At 40.2% G+C, this 20,000-nt stretch overlaps 1 protein-coding gene across 2 annotated transcripts in view; it reads left to right on the top strand.

The window, feature by feature from the left end:
* cntfr (ciliary neurotrophic factor receptor) overlaps positions 1–20,000 on the top strand; it is a 271,731-nt gene that overhangs the window by 154,905 nt on the left and 96,826 nt on the right. For both annotated transcript variants that reach the window (XM_080510318.1, XM_080510317.1), the window contains one exon: positions 4,332–4,565. In XM_080510318.1, the coding sequence (XP_080366444.1) occupies positions 4,332–4,565 (234 nt within the window). The remainder of the gene's footprint in view (positions 1–4,331; positions 4,566–20,000) is intronic.

Genomic DNA, 20,000 nt, shown 5'->3' with positions numbered 1-20,000 from the left:
ATTTTATTTTATTGCTCTGTATTAATCCCCATCGGTAGTAGCCACACGGGCCAGCGTTCAGGGGGAGCATAGGACCTTGCTCAAGAACCACTGGTGCATATTTTTGGCAAAACCTGCAAATGCCACGCAGAAAGGCCCCGGACCATATTTGAACCCGCGACCTTCTCACTTCGACAGCACTAACCCCCGCACCACCATGTGGCCCGTTTTCACAACAGGGGCCTCACGCTCACGATTGATCTGGTTGCATCTTCATGGTCTAAGCCATAGACTCTACGTTCAAGTCCCGATGACCCCACAGAGACCCTTTATTGTTCCATCTGAGAAACACCCATTCGCCTGTTACACACATGGTAATGTCACACAGGAATGAACTTTTTAAGGGTCAGAGGTCACTGAGACTTCACAGATTATTCTTGCGGCCATATCTGACAGCGCCTTTAGTGAATTTCCTCACATTTGGCTTTAACTTTCAATGTCACTCAGGAATGATCCGATTATGTGTTTAAATGTCAGAGGTAAAAGATGCTGTGAATTTGTCCAAAATGCTGGAGAAAACTCCAGGGTACCCCCAGCTGGCCTTCTAGGAATGCAACATTGCTCAGCCAAACCTATGCTTACCAAAAAAAAGACCACATTCCGTAACTGTGTTCACCACTAATGTTATATAAATCTGGACAGACATCAGCGTAAACAGCAACATTGCTGTTTGGCGGAGGTGGTAATGTGTAGTCTGAATCTGACAGCACCCAGCAGCAGTATTGCCAATTTTCATCCTCATATTAGATTTGCTGTTCATGTTTACATCCTGGGTATAAACAGTTTACCAGAAGATTGTGCATAAAGACCACCGACAGGAAAATTGGAAGTAAAATGTTCAATGTTTTGATGTCTGACTCACTTAACCGTGAAAGACAAATTCAGATAACGCCATTGTATCGAAAGTGGGTGCATCAAAAAATAAAGAAATAAATAAATACAGAAAATAAGTGAATCACTTCAAAGTCTAAATAGCATTTAAAAAAAAGACGTCAAAATACAAGCTCAGATTTTGTCCACTTTCTTTAGACTCATAGTTCAAAATAGTTAATGGAAAGTGACAAATGGGGTGAGAAAGATGAGAGGAGAAGAGTTTGGAGTTCAAAGCCTGCTGCGGATACAGGCAGATGGCAGGGAGGTCGTGAAGGAGATAGTGGCTGGGGTGGAGATAAAGATAGAGACTGACACGAAGTGGGAGGAGGAGGAAGAGGGAGGGGGTGTGAAGGAAGAGGACGATGAGGGGTGAAAGTCTGAGAGGGCAGCGGAGGCTGGAGGTGAAGCGATATGAGAGAGGACAGAGGTGGAGGGAGAGTGATGGAGCCACAGAGATGAAGAAGAATCAAATGTGGCAGCGGAGGACGAGGTCAGAGGATCAGCAATGTGCAGAGGCTCTCAAGGACAGACACAAAAAAGTCTAATATGTACTGCTTAAGGAAGTGCGCTTTAAAATACTCCTCATAAATGTTCCTTTCTGCTGGAGGAGGATTACGATTTTACACTCTGACTTTGACAATGGCTTAATGCCATCTAAAGGCAGTCAGAGGAACTTTATGCAGGGGGCGCTCATAAAGTATGAAAGTTTAGAATAAAATCTTCTCCCACTTTTGATTAAACAGTCCATGTAAGGATACAGTGCAGCACATCCAGTGGAATTATGACCTGCAGAGAAACAGCAGCGATGTCCACCCAGTTCCTACAAGTCCTCCTCTTTTCTGCTCTCCTCCTCCCTGCTCCTCTTGTCACATGAAGCACGAGGCCACCGCCATCAAAGACAACATCAAAGTCACACTGTTTTATTTATTTATTTATTTAGTTTGGCTTTTTCTCTCCCCAAACATGCAAATATATTTTTATAAGTCACATAAACCCATTCAAGAAAAACCGACAGAGAAAGAGATCAAAGAAAATGGGCACTTCTCGCCACTGATATGCATACGCACTCAATTATTTTGGGAGATGTGGAAGGAGAGTGTGGCGACAGTGGGAACGGAGAGCGCGAGTCGGGGAACGACGTGCAGAGGACAGAGAGAACAAACAGTGTCAGGTTAATGTTAATGGGGACAAGGATCCTGGTCCATTAAATATAGATGGCTCCGTTATGGGACATGAAATATACATGAAACGCTAGTTTGACATCTGTATCGGCTGTGTGAGGAGCCATGCCTCAGGTGCAGTGAAAACGACAGCCAAATGAAGTGTAGGAACAGATGTATTAAAAGAAAGATAAGGAAAAAGAGAAACATCAGATTCAGACAAGGATCTGGACAGCATTTGATCCCAGGCCAGTGGGGGCATTTTTTACTTTTATTTTTCACTCCTCTCCTGTTCATGGAGCCAGACTTGTCCTGAGATGGGGATCAATATTTTATTGTTGTCTCTTGTTGTGCTGTGGATTCTCTGTGATTCACTGTTAATCTGAGGTCGTTGCTCCTCGTGTCCAGGACAGGCCCCATGGGACTTATCAGCAGAGCAGGCCAGTGACCCCGGTGTCGTGACAAGAGCTCCCATTAGGCCCACATACATCAGTTAACCCGGGAGGTCACGGCCCCCACTGCTTTTCTGACAAGTCAGAAATGGTGTCGAGGTAGTAGAAACCAGGACAAAAGCAACAATACAACTCTCAATAAGGAAATTTTTTTTTTTTTTTTTTAAGGCACCATTTATCATCGGCACAACATTGGTGGACAATTGAGAAAATCACAATAACCAGGGACGACAATTAACAGTATCAACAATTTAGCACTGAAGGCTCATTGCTAATGCCTAATTAATCTTTCCCGATTCAGTCCACATTATCTTTATAAAGCAACCTGTTTGCACATATCCCAGTATGCTGAGTGTTGTTCTTTAAAGGATGCCTGGTAAGTTGGTGGTGAGCACATTGCTATTTTTGAGGCAGCAGGACCGTGTAGGACAGGATTCTGCTGCGGGGCATCGAACAAATTCATGGAAGTCAGAATACAATTTGGTGAGAAGTCTTCGTGGTGGGTTGCTCTGGTGTGATATTAAACTCACAGTTCATTCAAGAGTAACAGCACAGAGTTCTGAACGTTAAGAGACTGTTCACATTTAAACATATATGTATGTACACAACACCCTTAATAAGATTCATAGCCATTTAGCTGTTGTGGAGAGCAGAATTTAGAAACAGTTGCTATATTTGCATCTAAATCTCTGTATTATTATCATAAAATATGAAGACATAGTTGAGTAACATTTAATGTTTGCAAAGAAAACCCATCCTGAGAAGTGTGGGATTGGATCTTTCTGAAGTGTTGATTTTGAATTTTGGAGTCTGACACCTGTTGTTTTTTATTCAGACTTTACTCTTTTCATATCTTCTCAGTCAAGTGTAATTTGTAACCTGGAAGCCATATTAACTTCACAATTCTACCAGTTTTTAAGCATCAAATGTGTCTGGACGAGTTATGAGATTTCACTATTTTAATACTTTGGGAGTAAAGATATCATTTTAAATCTGTCATATTTTCATTATTTGATATATTTTTTAGCTTTGGATGAAACAAAACATGTTTTCTGTATAGAACAAAGCTGGACTTTCTTTTTGCCTTCTATGCACACTACTAAGAATTTATATTTCCCCTTGACTTTATCTTTACAATAATCATTTTGCATTTTTAGCATAATAATCTAAAAATTCAGAAATACCTACAACTATGATCAAGGAGTTTCCAAATACTCATGTTGTGTTTTGTGAATTTATTAAGTAGAGGTCAAGACAAGCATGTTGATGAATTTTGAGGGAAGTGTATAGATTCCGTTGACAGTGGCAGCATTACAGCGATGCTCCAGTTAGACGGTGAAGCAGACAGGACCCCCTCAGTCTGGAGGTGTGGTAGAGTGGGAATAATCCACTCTCCGGCTGGGTAGGGCGTTGAGGCGATTGGCACCAGATTGGCAGGCAGAAAGATGATTGAATGGAGATTTATGGTGATGAAATTTATAATCAGGTGACTTTGACAGTGTGAGAATGTGGGAGTGGCTTAAAGTCTGCAGAGATGGCCCATATACAGTTCCTGAATGTGAATTTCTAATAAGATTAGTCTTTTTGTTGTTGCTGGGATCCAGCGAATCCACGAAATGCTGGACTATCCTCCACAGATTTCATTTGTTGCGAATGCTCACATCATTACGAATGTTTTCATTGTGGCTGTGTTTAATTGCTGGAAGATGGACTCCTCAGAGGGCAGTGATTAACCTTTGCTGATACTGTTTGCGAAAGCGTTGCTGCTACCACCAGTGCTTACTCGGCGCCTCCATCTGTTTTCCAGTTGCTAGGAACCAGTACGAGCGGATGGGCAACGATGTCACCATGCAGTGCGGCTCCCTGGGTAATGACGCGTCGGTGTCGTGGAAGGTGAACGGCACGGACGTGAAGGCGCAGCACCGTCTGGAGGGGCCCAGACTGATCCTGACAGAGGTGAACCTGGGCCACAACGGCCTCTACAGCTGCTTCCAGAACCCACACGGGGAGAGGCGCGACACCATCTTCCTCCACATCGGCAGTGAGTTTTTTTTTTTTTTTTTCTCTCATTATTATTTAAGCCCAGCAGAAGATTTCATTTCAAATAAGTGGTGAATCTTTAATTATCCCAAATTGGAGATGATATGAGTCATTGCAGCAGTGAAGAGTGAACAGAGAGAGAAGAAATATAAGAAACGCCCATGGTGTAGTCGGCCATGATGCAATTACAAGTCCCAACAGAAATATCTGAATTTTTTATATCAGCAGTTTTGCTCATTTGCATGTGAAAAAAAGTTAAGACAAAAACAACACAGAGAAATATAAAATGTGAGCCATAGGAACTTTTAATTGTATTGTTTTATGGCTCTGTTTATGTTATCCTAAAGGCGGAGGCTTTGTTGTTTAACTCCAACTGTGGCGTATTATATAAATTACTAATTGACTTCTTAAATGGAAATATGGCAGTTTCTACTTGTTTGTAGGTTTATAAAGAAACGATGTTTGTAAATGTTCATTTTCGCAGTGGGTAAGGATGTCAATGTGAACTTGAAGCATGGCGTCAGTATTGTTCTTTGTAGTCCCCTATTATAGAAACAGAAATGTGTAGTTTATTTTGTTTTGGGTTTTATATATGCTGCTAAATGCTGTTTGAACCTTTTTTCACCACTCTCCAGTCATCTTTTCTTACTGTTCATGAAAAAATGATTGAGGAATTAGGAACATCAGTATACAAAGCAATACCTTTGAACCCTTCCTGCTTGACAATTTTGATTTCAAAGGTTTTTTTGTTTTTATTTATTTACTTCTCTAGTTGAGAGCAAACAGTAGGATATGTGTCTGCTAGCTTTTAATGACTTGAACATTTTATGAGATATATGCATATTTACAGAGCATCTGTAAGTCATTGAGATAGAAAAATATAAAATTAAATTCTCACAAGTGCATTTTGTTATTGTAGAAAATGTCTACTCCAAAAACAGCCTTGGTTTTGGAAAGAGAAAGATGTATTGTAAATGTATGTATGTTAATTTGTAGTGATTCAGTTACATTAGGTAGATAAAATTTTAAGCAAATCAGCCCCTTTTTGGGTTTGTATCAAGGGTGTCAAAGATGAGGCCTGTGGGTCACAACTTGGCAGCAAGAGGATTCATTCAGACCCACTTTGATAGAAATATCAAAGAAAACATTATTTTGTTAACTCTTCTCCTAAGAGTAGTGGACACAACACAACACTGAGACCTGAGTTGAGAGATGCTGTGAGAAAGATAGCAAACTGGCAGTGGCCTCAAAGCCATGCTGTCAGGGTGAGTTTTAAAATTATGTTTCGTGCAACAGCTGTAGCAGCAGTTTTTTGTTGTTGTTTTTTCTTCGAAATGTCACTCTATTTTGCATCAGAAGTTTTAATTAAATTAACTTTATGTTGAGATTGTAGTCATTTTCAGAGGTAGTTGTTTGATTATTGCAAAAATACCGATATTTTCTTCATGCATACTCTGCACTACAACAAAGAAAAACATGGTTATCAAGGCACTATTTGACCAGTCCATCTCACTTGAGATGGGATTGGGCTGTTTGTGGCCCCCTGGACTAAAATGCGTTTGCACCTCTGGTTTACATGGACAGATCCTGCAGTCAAGTCGGTGTTCGAGTCTTAAACACAGCATTCCTTTTCAATTGTGTTCAATATGTAACGAGACACTTTGGATTTATTGTGAGAGTTGGTTCCTCCTGCTCAGTGTGGCTTGTTGATTAAATCTGTCACTGCAGTAATGCGTCATGACTGATGGCTGCCTGTCCACTTCTCAAATGACAAACTTGAGAAAAACAATTTTTAGCCAGCAATGATTTGATGTTTTCTTATTGTCGAAGAAAACACAAGTATATGTAATCTCTGCCTGCCAGAGTTGTCACAAACGAGCAATCACTCTCTGTCGCCCATTCGGTTTGGAGCTGTTTGGATCGAAAGAGTGGAAAACAGTTTAAATTAGATTTCTAAAGGGAATCAGACTGGAGCTTCTAGCTGGCTAGCAGGTGAAATTAGATATCTTTTTGGCATCAATCATGGTGTGGCCACTTCAAAGTGCTGCCAGAAAGTGACAAAGTTTTGATGCACTGCGAAAGAAAAACCTTGATTCATCACTCCTGGAGCGTTAAAAAAAAAAAAAGTGCCGGGACCGGTTTTTCTCATATTCTGACACAGCTGTGTTATGGAGTCCACCTCAGATTCACATCAAAAAAAGGCAAACCTTTTATTTTACCTCCTCTGTGTTTTGTCAAAATGTTACCACAGTAACTACTCCCAACAAATCCAAATAAATAATACCCAATTCAAGCCAATACAAAAGCTCCATTAGATTGGACCATGTGGGAGAGCGTGGCCCCCTTCTGATAGCAAGTAAACCTCGAATGTATCCCCTTGTCAACAGCGGCAACACTGAGCCAAGCACGCCACCCATCAAGATTTCATTCCAGTACTGATATTAAATGCAATATTTCCATGCAAATGTTTGATGAATGAGACTATATGGGAGGGTGACAGTTTGGTTAATCATATCAGCAATGATGAATTACCAAATGCTGAAATAATACAGAATTAATGAGAGTTTTATGTTATGGTAGATTATGTCAGCAGGGCGAATGATGCAATGCATAAACAGACAGGAGTGTGTGTGTGTGTGTGTGTGTGTGTGTGTGTGTGTGTGTGTGTGTGTGTGTGTGTGTGTGTGTGTGTGTGTGTGTGTGTGTGTGTGTGTGTGTGTGTGTGTGTGTGTGTGTGTGTGTGTGTGTGTGTGTGTGTGTCCTCGCCGGTGGCTCTCTACAGTGTAATGACACTTAGGTGGTCTCAAACTGTGTGCATGGGTGCAAGAGGGTGGGGCAAACAGACTTTTCCTCATGCAGACATTCATTAGGGGTCAATTATAAGTTTGTGAGAACAATACCTCAGTGGTCTACCCTGGCACTGAGTGTAATTGCCTAGATAACAGTTTGTGTTTTTATGACACATCCAGGAAACGCACACTGGGCCAACTTTGACTTTAATTCTGCATTTTAGAGTTAAAAAAAGAAGGAAAAAAAGACAGATTGTACTCCCTGATTGTCTTTTTCACTCATTCTCCTACTATCCAATCCTCAGTTTGCTTTTACTTTATAGTTTGCCATCTGTCCTCTTTTTTTTTTTAGATAGCCATTTTTTAATACCCCCCCTCCTTTTTTTTTCCTTTTTGCCTACATCTTTTATTATGTAATCCACAAAGCCAAAATGATGCACAGATACAGTGATAATGACTTCATGACAAGCTGCACTCGTTGTGATTACCGTCATGATGATGGCTTGATTTTATGCAGTGTTTATTACTTACACCAAGGGCTTGTTGCATTTTACCCAGACAGAAGTGTTATCAGGAGAATAGCACAGAGCCATCTGTCTATGCTTTTTTAAATCTGCCTTTCTATCCTTCAAATGTTATAAATCTCAGATCCTTTTTTTTTTTTTGGGGGGGGGGGGTCCATTCCAGTTAATTTGATAATTCAGGGTTGGCTCGTGAAATTGAAATAAAACAATGTGCTGATTTGATTTTGTTCAAAGATCATCGAGATCTTACATGTGTCCTTATCTTGAATGCGTGATGTCTCAAGCATTTTGTGGACGTGTGTGAATGTTTGGTACAGATGTTCCTTAGGACTCGCAAATGAACTGAAGAAAAGTTTCCAAAATTTGGCTCAAACATTTATCAGTAAAACATGGATTGATGTGATTTTGATGAGTTAAAGCACAATCAAAGTCAGTCACAATGGCTGATGATGTGGACTCACAGGCTCACTGATTATATTGATCAAAGAGCATCCAGTATCTTCGTGTTGTCTTTGCTAATGCGTCCAGACAATTTGTTGTGTGCCACACACTTTCCAGTTAAGATTGGTAGGAGAATACATTCTATTTCTCTTTATGACCACTCCTTTTTTTTTTTTTTTATTCCACCAAACTTTGATCTGAGCTCTTGAAATTTAGCACATGTTGACATAGACTCAATGAATACCTGAGCACAATGTTGTGGTCAGGGGTCACTGCAAGCTCAGCGCCGTCTCATTGTCTTGAATGACTTATCCGAATCCTCAAGTCAGAGGGGATGGCTTCATGTTGAGTTGTACGAAATGCGGCGGCCAAGCAACAAGGTCACCTGGAGCTCATGTGTGACATGTGAGTCTGAAGAGATATTTTCAGCTGTAACTTCAGTGGATAAGTAGTGATTTATATGCTTTGTAGTCCCTTTTTATGAAGCATTTCCTCTATCCTGGCCGGGATTCTGTGCCCGCATCTGTCTGGTAGCTTAGTGTTTGGACTGGTTTGCGTTACGAACAGCTGCATCCTATAAAAACATGTCTACCTGTGTTTGCTTGCGCCACGTTCACATCAAACTCACAGTTTGTCATGTGCCAACACTTCATGTGTTTGTGCCTGTCCGGCTTGGACATGTGTGGCAGGGTGTTATACGAGCTTGACTCCAGCAGTCGAGTACCTCCTTGGACACTATCCTCAAAAAAAACAAGAGGGAGAAATTCACTGGAAGAGAAATAAAAAGTGACAAGCTGATGACAAAATGAAAGAGAAAATGAAAGAGTAGGGCCAGTAAAAATTCATTATAATTTAATAAGCAGGAGGTCATAAAAGTGGAAAAGCTCTGCGGTGAAATACAGCATCCTTTAGTTTGCTGTCACAATGGGGGAAGTTATTGCTGCCCTGCCCTTTTCTGGCTTTGTCCGTTCTTGTATCTATTGCTGTCCTCAGTTGGCCGTCAGCTAAGCAATTTATAGTATCGCAGCATGGGCTGCAGCCGCCCAGTTACTCAGCCTCCCAGCGAGCGCGGCATCAACTGCAGTGGGTCGTATATCCAGCCAGTCACCCTGATAACCTGTCACCCAGTCAGCAGCCAAACACCCACTCTCCCAGAGTGAAGGCCGCCACTGAGCCAACCTGAAGCTAAAGCACCAGCTGCAGGCAAGTTCAAGAGTTCCTACATGATGTTTCTCTGACGAGTATAGAATGTAACATGATACATAGATATTTTCCAGGTAAGACATGATATCACCAGTTATCAGGAATATATGGGGGAGATTTCTTAGACTGTAGAGAAACATTCTGAAATGTTTTCTTAAGTTAGTTTTTAGCTGTAACACAACTGAAACCAATGTCAGCACAATTGAATGCGTCTCATATGACCTGTTCTTCTGAACACAATATTTATTTCAGATATGACTTGACTGAATGTGGTTCAGCCATTTACCCAGATCTAGTAAGATCCAACTACAGTGCACTGGTGCAAATCTAAGCATTTGCTCCCTCACTTCCTTACTTGTGATGCATCATGAGCGCTTTGTCATGAGTCATTACATCTGGAATAAATGTTGACTGAAGTCAAGGTTAGTGTTTTTTCTTTGTCACTCTCAGCCTTGTAAATGCAAAATATCACAAATGCATTGAGTGAATTTCTGATATGAAGAATCACTTAGTGTTGTCCTCATAACAGGACAAAAGTCAAACTCAGTGGCATCTCACATCTGTCCCATTTGTGTTAATATTGCATCTCAGGATAGGATTTCACTACATTTAGTAAAAATAGACTGAACTGAAAAGAAAAGGTTTTCTGTAGCTGCTTTTCTCAAGGTGTTTTTTATTTTTATTTTGTTGATTCTATCCCAGAGACATTATCTGATATATCAATAATTATATCAAAGTCAGATGTTTGATAGTGTGTCAGCATATGTCCGTCATATCTGCATGTTCTCCCTGTTGATATACTTTATCTGTTCCACTACTCTTCCGTGTGTTTGTGTTGCTGTGCCGTCCCTTGCAATCTGCTGGGAAACATATCTTGAATATACTCTGTATTTCACCCAATATTTGACAATTGTAATGCCAGCTTGTATAAAATGGCTAAAGAAGTCAGAGAGACTTGTGCATATCTGGACTAAATGGTAACTGAAGTCAATGATGAACTAACAATAAACCTACAATTCAAATGGCCAAAGTTCCAGTCATTAAATTAATTATAAGAGTAAGAGTAAACAAGCATGTATGTTTCATCTTGATTGTTTTGACAGAGGTATGGAGCTGTAAGTATGTAAATGTAATTTTGATTATAATCATTAAATATAAGCTTTTCTCCCATGTTAACCACAATGTTACCCTGGAAGTATTTTCTTTTTTTGTATTGGCCGGTAATCATGGACACATAAGCATTATTATACGACTAGGCCATATAGAATAAGTAAGTATAAAGTGTTTCACATATGAAAACAATCACAAAGCTCCCAGGCCGGAAGACCTCCACGCTACTATTCTGAGAAGGTACAGCATTCAAACAGCTGGGGACCCAAAGCACTGGCAATCAAAAACCGTCAGTTTTACGAAAATGGGATCGAACATATGTCTTCACCTCATCTCTATGAATTTTTTTTTTCTCCCTCTTGATGGTAAATGCAAGCCATTAGTGTTTGAAATAATGATTTGTATGGAGAAAGAAAAGAGATGACTGCACATGTGGCTGATATTAAATGAAGTGTGTCCTCTTCTGTGGTCACCAGGCCTTCCAAAATAGAATGATTTGGTGTGGAGCTGTGAAATTGCAATGGCCGTTCAAACATCAGGCCGTGTATATCTAATAGCCCTGCCGCTGATCACTCCCCATCTCCCCATTAGTCAGCTACTCAGCCACTCGCTGTGCCAGCAAGTCACTCAGCCCGCCAGCCAGCACCAGCCTCTGGAAGAACCACCCCCGCCTTCCTCCAAATTCTTGACAGATAATTCATAGGATAATCAAGACTCTCCAGACAGAGCGATCCCATTACTGCAATGACAAGATTTTGAATGTCTACAATAAAGAAAAAACATTTATATTGTAAGCAAGCACAGCGACTGTGCAGTAATGAATTTATACCATCCATCATCACACAAGAAAGAGGGATCTAGGTTTGGCTCCGACCCACTGTTGTAAACAAATCCAGTCTAAGCGAGTCTACAATAGCCACCGCGGCCCTATGTAAACACGGCTGCGGTGCAAACTCAGTGCGACGGACGATAACAGAAGTCTGCACCGCCAGTGGTGCAGGAATGGATCAGGTTATGAGGTTAGCACTGGAAACGCTAATTTAGAAGCTCAAATATTTAACAAAATATTATTATGTTCCCTCGATTTTTTGATCTTGACTCCAAGAGTCTTTTTTGCATGATCAGTGAAAGAGGAAGGGAGATGGGCAGCATGAGATCATGTAGTTTTCATGGGTGGAATATGGCTCAGCTTCCATCATGTTCTTCAATGGGAATATACATTTTTTGTTTATTTTTATTGGGATCAGTGTGTAAAAACACAGGTGTAACAGGTGCATTTATTCTCAGCCATTAAAAAATGAACAATATTCACAGACTTAACATATATTTGTGTGTGATAATCCATCCATATAATTGTTGTGGTTCATATTTAAATCAAATAATCTCAATAAATCCAGCACTCGTTAATTGTGTATGAGTCTCAAGTTAGTAAATATGGCCCCATTTACACATCAATGTTTCAAGTAAAAATGCATTGTTTTTGAATTTTCATTTCAGAAATGTTTTGCATTTCCACAGCAATGTTTTGAAAACAAACATTATGCTGTTGTGTAAATGGGTTCTAAATACTTTATTTATTAAACATACAGTGTCTTTTGGGGTTGTTTTTTTTAACTAAAAGGATTTTTGTTGTTATGAGCAATTATGACATGAGGGTCAACAGATTTCTGTGATTATTTAAGCAAGTAATTGACTGGTTTTATCCATCAGTGATGCTCAAATGTGGACATGGAAAGTCAACATAGTAATTGGTCAGCCCTGGCCTCAAGGAAAGTGTGAGTTCTCTTGTTTGACTGATGCCTGTGTCTCCCCCTCTGCAACACACACACACACACACACACACACACACACACACACACACACACACACACACACACACACACACACACACACACACACACTCCGGGGACTTGTGCTACATTGCTGGGTAATGGAATTGTCTTGTCCCCTCGCAGACAGATCGCTATGGAGGAGGGTGAATCCATAGAGCTCCTCAGAGACCTCCCATTTAAACCAAGAAGTGTTTTCCTCCTCCCTTCACACACCCGCATGTAAGGTCACTCCTAGAACTTGGCCTCGTCTTCATTTTAATTACTCCCAGCTTTTGTCCCCGGTCTCAGTAAATCATTGGACATTATTAACGTAACACACGAAATGCAAAAGGACGTCTGATGAAGTTCAGCCACAGAATTTTTGTCAGTGACAGAAACTGTCTTGCTACTTATCTTTGAAGTAGCATTTTCAAGTAAATCCTTCAATGGATGTCCACAACAAGTGTGTGTTGTGTGACTCCAGTAGCCAAACCTGATTGTTTTACTTGGGTTTTTTTTTTTTTTTTTTTTTTTTTTTTAACAATACACACTTAAATGATACTTCATCTTGATGAATGAGACTTTTCGTAAAGTCCCTGTGCAGATATAAAAAAAAACAAATAGCCGACATACTAACGTCAGTGTGGAAAGAATTTGACCCTGAAGTTTGCAGGGCCTTGGGATATTATCGTTGAAGGTCTTGACTTCTTGTTGCTGGGGAGGATGAGTTTTTTCAGCTGAACTTTGGCTTCTGATGAGTAATTACGACTCTGTGAAATATAAGGACCAGATAAAGTGAAACAAATCCCACTGATAGTTCCCATGCTCAGAGTATAGACTGAAGGGATAAGGCAGGAGTGAAGGGTAAAGGGTTAAAGTGGTAAGACATGGTAGAACAAACAGCAAACTGAGTGGCTTGAGAAAACTTAGGCTCTGTTCACACAACAGCGTTTGAAAGTGAAAACGCAAAACCTACGTTGCGGTTTGGGTGTCTGTCTACACAGTGCCCGAAGCCACTGGAAATGCAGCTTTTTAAAAATTGCCTCCCACTGTAGAACCTTTCCCACTTAGTCATTTTACACTTGAGAGTCACTCGAAATAGCAATCCATCTTCATCGTCTGTCCATATGAACGCCCCTGTACTCTCTATTGTTAACGTTTGTAGCATAGAGTTCTCTGGGCACATATGTGTATGGTTTCATGACAAAAACAAACATCTACTAAGTTGAAAATGACATTGTTTTTAGCATTTCTGCTGTTTCTGGTCATCATTTTCAAAATGTTGTGGTGGAAACACAAAACTCTTCGTAAAGGAAAACATGTGAAAACAGTGGGTTTTTATTTGAAACTTGCTCATGTAAATCTGGCATGAATTTTTTAATTCTTTCTTCTTGCAATATCGCTATTCTATGTTTATTTCATATTTTAAGAAATAATTAAAGATGGCAACATTAGATACTTCAAGAATCCTCCAGAGCTGGATACTTCAAATTATACGCATGTGATATTTGAACTTGCTCTGTTTGGCTTTTATTCTGGTTGCCTTGACACATGGAATTGACATTGCGTTAGTATAAATACTCTCAGCCCCACGTAAGGTTTCTCAGAACCAATAGTAGGCCAACAATATTACAGTAGTTGATCCCCAAAAATCAATGGGTACATTCAAAATAAGAATAAATTGCAGATACAAAAATCTGTAGGTATTTTGCTTTCTAACATGAGGCTCAATGCATCCGTCCTTCTCCTTCCATAACAGTTTGTCCTCTTTTGTTCCGCTCCATATCGCAAATTTCCTCCCTCTTCATCTTTTGCTCTACTTGCAGGACAACAGCAACCCCCATCACTTTATTGTAGTAGACAGCCATAACAATTGGGGAAATGGGCCCGGTTTAAGAAGTCAATGGGAAGCCATGAGGGAAACTCTATGTGTGTGTGCGTGTGCATTTGCCTCTTTGTATCTGTTGGGTATCAAGCATAATCTGGCAAGACAGATTGTTGTTTTTTTTCCTTCTTCTCCCATTCAGTGCTGCTTTCCCCACATAGTGCAGTAAAAGCCATTAGCCACATTTAGCTTGTGCACTAGTTTGCATTCTTATCCCAAATCCAAGTTCCCTTTTTTTCTGTCGTGCCATTGTGAAGGTGGAAGGCCCACACTCATGTCGTGTCATTTAAGGTCAAGAAGTGGCTTCTTAAAATTTTGTGACACTTTCAGTTTTTAACTTCATTTTATTTTTCACTGTATGCCTCTGTTGCATCTGCATGCATCACTGCCATCCATCACTCCTATCCATGTAGTGCTTCCTTCCTCTTCTCCCTTTCTCCTCATAACTCAATATGCTGACCCTGTGTTCCAGTGTCTATCTTTTTCTGTGCTTTCTCCTTCCTGCACTCATCCAAATGTGCCACTCCTACTCTGTCCCATCTCACCTATTACAGTACCTTCCATTTTACTTGTCAACTTTGTCCATGTAGGGGTGTGTAGAAGCGTGAAAGCCTCGCTGTTTATCTTTGACATGAATAGATGTTGCAGAAATGTAATTTCCAACTGAAGAAAATATAAACAAACAGTCTGAATAGAAGAAGTTGTTTGCATGAATGTACTTCAATATTTAATAGAAAATATGCTACTGGCCTTGCTGGTTTAAATGCATTGTTCAAATCCAGCAGGCTAAACTGAGGTCAGGATTTCATTTCGAACCACTAACAGCTTCGGAAAATAAGGTGCACTGTAACTATAAAGCTATACAATCTTGAAGTTAATAACTTGATTAAGTCAGCCAGATCAAGAAAACTCTTCCTGGCAAAGCAGATGAAGTGAAGTTGAATAATGACCAGCTACAGACAGGAGGGCTTAGTTTTAGGAACCAGAGCCTAACACCGGAAACCTCAGGTGGATTTATCAAAAAATGTAAAACCATTGCAGCTATGAATTAATTTACTTTAAAGGTGGCATATTGTAAGGAAGTAATACCCTATATTTGTATTAGTACAAAACAGGGTCGAGGAGCAGTAAAAGAACTTTTTAATTTACACAGCCTGTTCTCATTGGATTTTTATAACTTTGTCATGTCACCAATATATTATCATGTCATAGGTTCACCAATGATATGATTGATGTTACTGCATTTTAAAGGCACAGTTACCAAATGTGTGGAAGCCAGACCTTTAACTATAGGCTGGAGAGAATGGTTGGAAAACAATATTGAGATGATTGGAACTTTAAAATAAAAATCATCTCATAGACTGCATGATCGCTAAAGCAAGCTAGAAAAATGTGACCTTTAAAAGATGACTATGAGGCTGCTGCTGTTGCATCAGTTGGAGCCAAACACAGACAGACTACAACAGCGGCACAGTCACTTGGCATTTAGGTGAATTACAAATAAGACAGTTTCATTGAGCACAGTGAAATAACAGAATATATATGTTTATATAAAATGCCGTCAGACATCTCGGCATGAAAATGAAGCCGACAAGCCGTCAGACATCAAGTGATTGTGATTTTAAATAAAGTCTTTGAGACAGTTCATGAAACGAGCTTAGTGTCATGAACACGGTACTTACTTTTCCACTCCTTCAACAGGAAGCTTATGTTGTTTGTGGGTGAGGCAGGACTGATGTTTAGCTCCGGTCTACTTTTGGCATGATGGAAAGTGGCCACATCCGTGTCACAAAAATGAGGCTGCTCGTTGTTGTTTTTTTTTTCTTCTTTTTTTTCTTTCAGTGGCAGTGAAACCAACTGGAGCAAACTTGTGCAGCCGGAGCATCAAATGCTGCTCCTTGCTCCAATTACATTTCCTGTGCTCCAGCTCCGTTCCACTTGCATGCTCTGCATGAAAAGGGGGGGGGGGGGGGGACAAAACAAAAAGCAGTTTTACTGGTAATTGGCAGTGTCGTGTTTGTTTTTTTTGTTTTGTTTTTTTCCATCTTCTATAATATTCTTTGTAGATGATCTTTAGTATGCAGACTCAGTGCCGTGACATCAACAAGTCCCACTTGTTGATGCGCTGTCAGATTCCCCACTGGATTTCTCATTTATTTGAATGTTCAAAGGCTTAAAGCTTTCTTCTGCTTTTGAATGCTACCCTTATGCCTCAATGTCCAAGAAACTGAATTAGTCGAATGTTGCCAGGCAGTGGGATTATAAAAAACACCCCATTAAAAATGAGAGGTGAAGTCTCACCAATATTCTGGGATTTACCCTTCTTTGCAGTGCATGAGGTTACATATCATACTTTACTTGCCTTGACATGTTCTCTGCTGAATCTGAGGCTTATGTTTGTTACCATAGTGCCTGAAGTTTTCCTCCTATAAAAATATATAACAGCTAGCACTTATTTGCGAATAACCCACTGTGGCAGTCTATAAAAGTACTATTTTTAACCATTATGCTTCAACCAGACTGTCTCCTCACCAGAAGTTATCCAACCAGATGATTATTGTTAATTTTGAAATATTGTTGTAAATAAGCACCAATGTAAATAAATTGCTCTCAGATTCTTTTGAGGGGGATGGAGAGCATGTTGATAATTTTTTTGAAAATGGGCATAGATGAAATCCAATCTACTGTGGGCCCTCTTTCTTTTTTTCTGCCTGTTTGTGTGTGTGTCTATCTCTCTCTCTCACTTTCCCTCTCTTTAATCTCCCTCCTTCCCTCTAATTACCCATCCAGAGGTAGTGGTAGAAACCGACTGATGCACTGTATTATTATCTTGTCTCCTCTATTTGCTGCACTTTCCCTGCAGTTGACATGCAGTAAAACACAAATATGTGTGTGTGTGTGTGTGTGTGTGTGTGTGTGTGTGTGTGTGTGTGTGTGTGTGTGTGTGTGTGTGTGTGTGTGTGTGTGTGTGTGTGTGTGTGTGTGTGTGTGTGTGTGTGTGTGTGTGTGTGTGTGTGTGTGTGTGTGTGTGTGTGTGTGCTTAGGTGTTGCTGTTCGAGGCTGCTATTCCTGTGTGTGTGTGTCTGTGTGTCTGTGTGCATGTGCGTATGCTTCATATTAATTTGTCTCTCTATTTGTGTTTGCGTCACTGGCTGTCACAATGGGTTTTGTCTATGTGCCAGGAAGGTAAAGGCCTGTTCCCTCTTGATTAGTGTTCAGCGAAATAGAAATTTCTTGGCTGTTTCGGCCCCTTTTTTTAACGATCCTGCTTTTTTTGCATGTATGTGTGTTTGAGAGAGAGAAAGAGGCAGAGGGTAGAGACTTTGACCAGAAACTATTCCCTCTGGCACTGTGTCCGGCCATGAGGTTGAGCATTTTGCTTCGCTGACGTCAAGGCAATAAGGTATGGTCAGATATCCACGAAAATATGCTCATCGGCCATTTCTAAGCCAGCGTGTGGCTGCAAAGAGACTCAAATGTCAAATGGTTAGAGAGGTAAAACTGTCCTCTCCAGAGTACCATTTCAGCCAGACCTGTCACATCCATTCGCTTTAATGCATCCAAACCCCCCTGATGCTCAAAATGATCTATGGTTGAACGGCTTGACTCAACTTAGTCTTTCAGCACATACGTGGTCAGTGGATGTATAGAGAAAATTGAGAAATGTCTTTGTTATATAGCCTGAGGGCACCTTGGTACTGTTTCAACATCATGTCTCTGGTCCGCGTGACAATTGGCATTTACTGTGATGACCATATGATGGTGATGACGCTGATGATGCTGTCAATTTTTCTCCAAATCTACTTCACATGATCTTCACATCTGTTTGGATAGTGAGATTATCAATAAGAAAACCAAATAGATGGATAGATCAATTGATTCTTAAATAACATTATTCTCCATATTGATGATTTTCAGAGGTGAACAAATAAATATACAAATTACTTTCAGTGGCATTTCTCTCTTGTGTGAATGAATTGAGTTAAACCATACGAGAAAAATCTGACCAAGCAATGTTTGTTACCTGTCTCTAACAAGGTTTTTCACTGTGACAGCTACTGGGTTACACATTACTCAATAAGAATAATTTGAAAAGGACCTGGCCCAAGCTGGGATTGCCATGCCAATGGAAAGTGATTATCTGGCTATCTGGTACTAATATTTGTGCAGGAGGTTGTGAAATAATGTGAGAAGTATGTATATTTTATACCACAAGAACTATTACCCACCTATAATCTCCTATGCAGCTCATATCCTGTTCAGGATCCAACAAAGGGCAATGGACCCTGGGCAGGTTGCAACCCCATCACAAGACAAACATGGAGAGACAGACAACAACACACAGACACATTCACACCTTGGGGCCATTTTGGATCACCATTTAACCTCACATGCATGTTTTTGGAGTGTTGGAGGAAACCCACGCACACAAGGGAAGAACATGCAAACTCATCGCAGAAAAGTCCGGCGGGTATTTCTTACTGTGAGGTGAGCGCGCTCACCACAGCACCACCATGTGGCCCGTAATCATTATTGCAAATGTCAATAATTGACTCACCAGCTCGTCGTAAAAAAAAAAAAAAAAAATGGAAACAGTCGTTCATTCTGTCAATTTGCTGCACCAAACTAGTTATTACACCACATGGCACGTATGGATTTAGTGTCTCAGTGAACATATCCCAGTATATTTCATCCACATTTTATTGAGACAGTTAACTTTAATACACTGGAGATAAACCAGTGGCCTGGTACTTTGTGAAGTTTTATTTTTCTCCCCTTATTCAAAAAAAGGTTTGATCACCCCTGTCCCAGATACAATGCTGGTTAAGCTTCATACGTCCCTCATTTGTCAGTAGCGTTGACTGATTAATCTACATTGACTAACATTTAAAGTGATCAGATCTACTTTAAATATGGATTCTATAAAGAAGTTTGGTACATAGCACAATGTGTGTGTGTGTGTGTGTGTGTGTGTGTGTGTGTGTGTGTGTGTGTGTGTGTGTGTGTGTGTGTGCGTGTGCGTGCGCGCGCGCTATAACAATAAAGTGAAATCAGTCTCCTGAGACGAGATTTTGTTTGTGTCACTTTCTGACGGGGACAGCCTGTCAAAAATAGATTGCCGTGTGTTATTATAAATAAACATATTTCCATCACTCTCTTGGCAAGTTTGACACGTGTGACTCACACAACCATGTTTCCAGATTGAAAAATAAAAAGAAGAATATATAAATCTCATCCTTGGTTTCACTGAATCATTTTATAAAATTTGTGCCAAATGATTTTTCCCTGCACTCTTTAGATTTTCATTGCTCTATTAAAATAGAAACAAGAAAATCGGAGAGCTCCTATTGACTCTCATCTGCACATAGTGGGGAAAAAAATGTGCATTCTGATAAGTACAAAGAGAGACTGTGTGCGGGGAAGAAAAGTCCAAATGAGACGTCAGGGAAGGATATGAATGTATTCATGAACTTAATGTGTGCATGTATGGCTGCACATGTGGAGTCTCAACACGCTTATGTGAATTCATGCATCTGCTTAAGTGCACAGATCCTCAACACATGTACATTTCTCGCATATATCCTTATATGTGTGTGTAATGGACTAGGCCCTAACGTAATTTCATGCTTCAGGATAAAAGTGACTTCTCCATTTAGTCCGTTCGGGCCATTT

This window comes from Blennius ocellaris (assembly GCF_963422515.1).
Source record: "Blennius ocellaris genome assembly, chromosome: 15".
NCBI classification, from domain to species: Eukaryota; Metazoa; Chordata; class Actinopteri; order Blenniiformes; family Blenniidae; genus Blennius; species Blennius ocellaris.
This window is presented reverse-complemented; position numbering and strand designations above follow the sequence as displayed.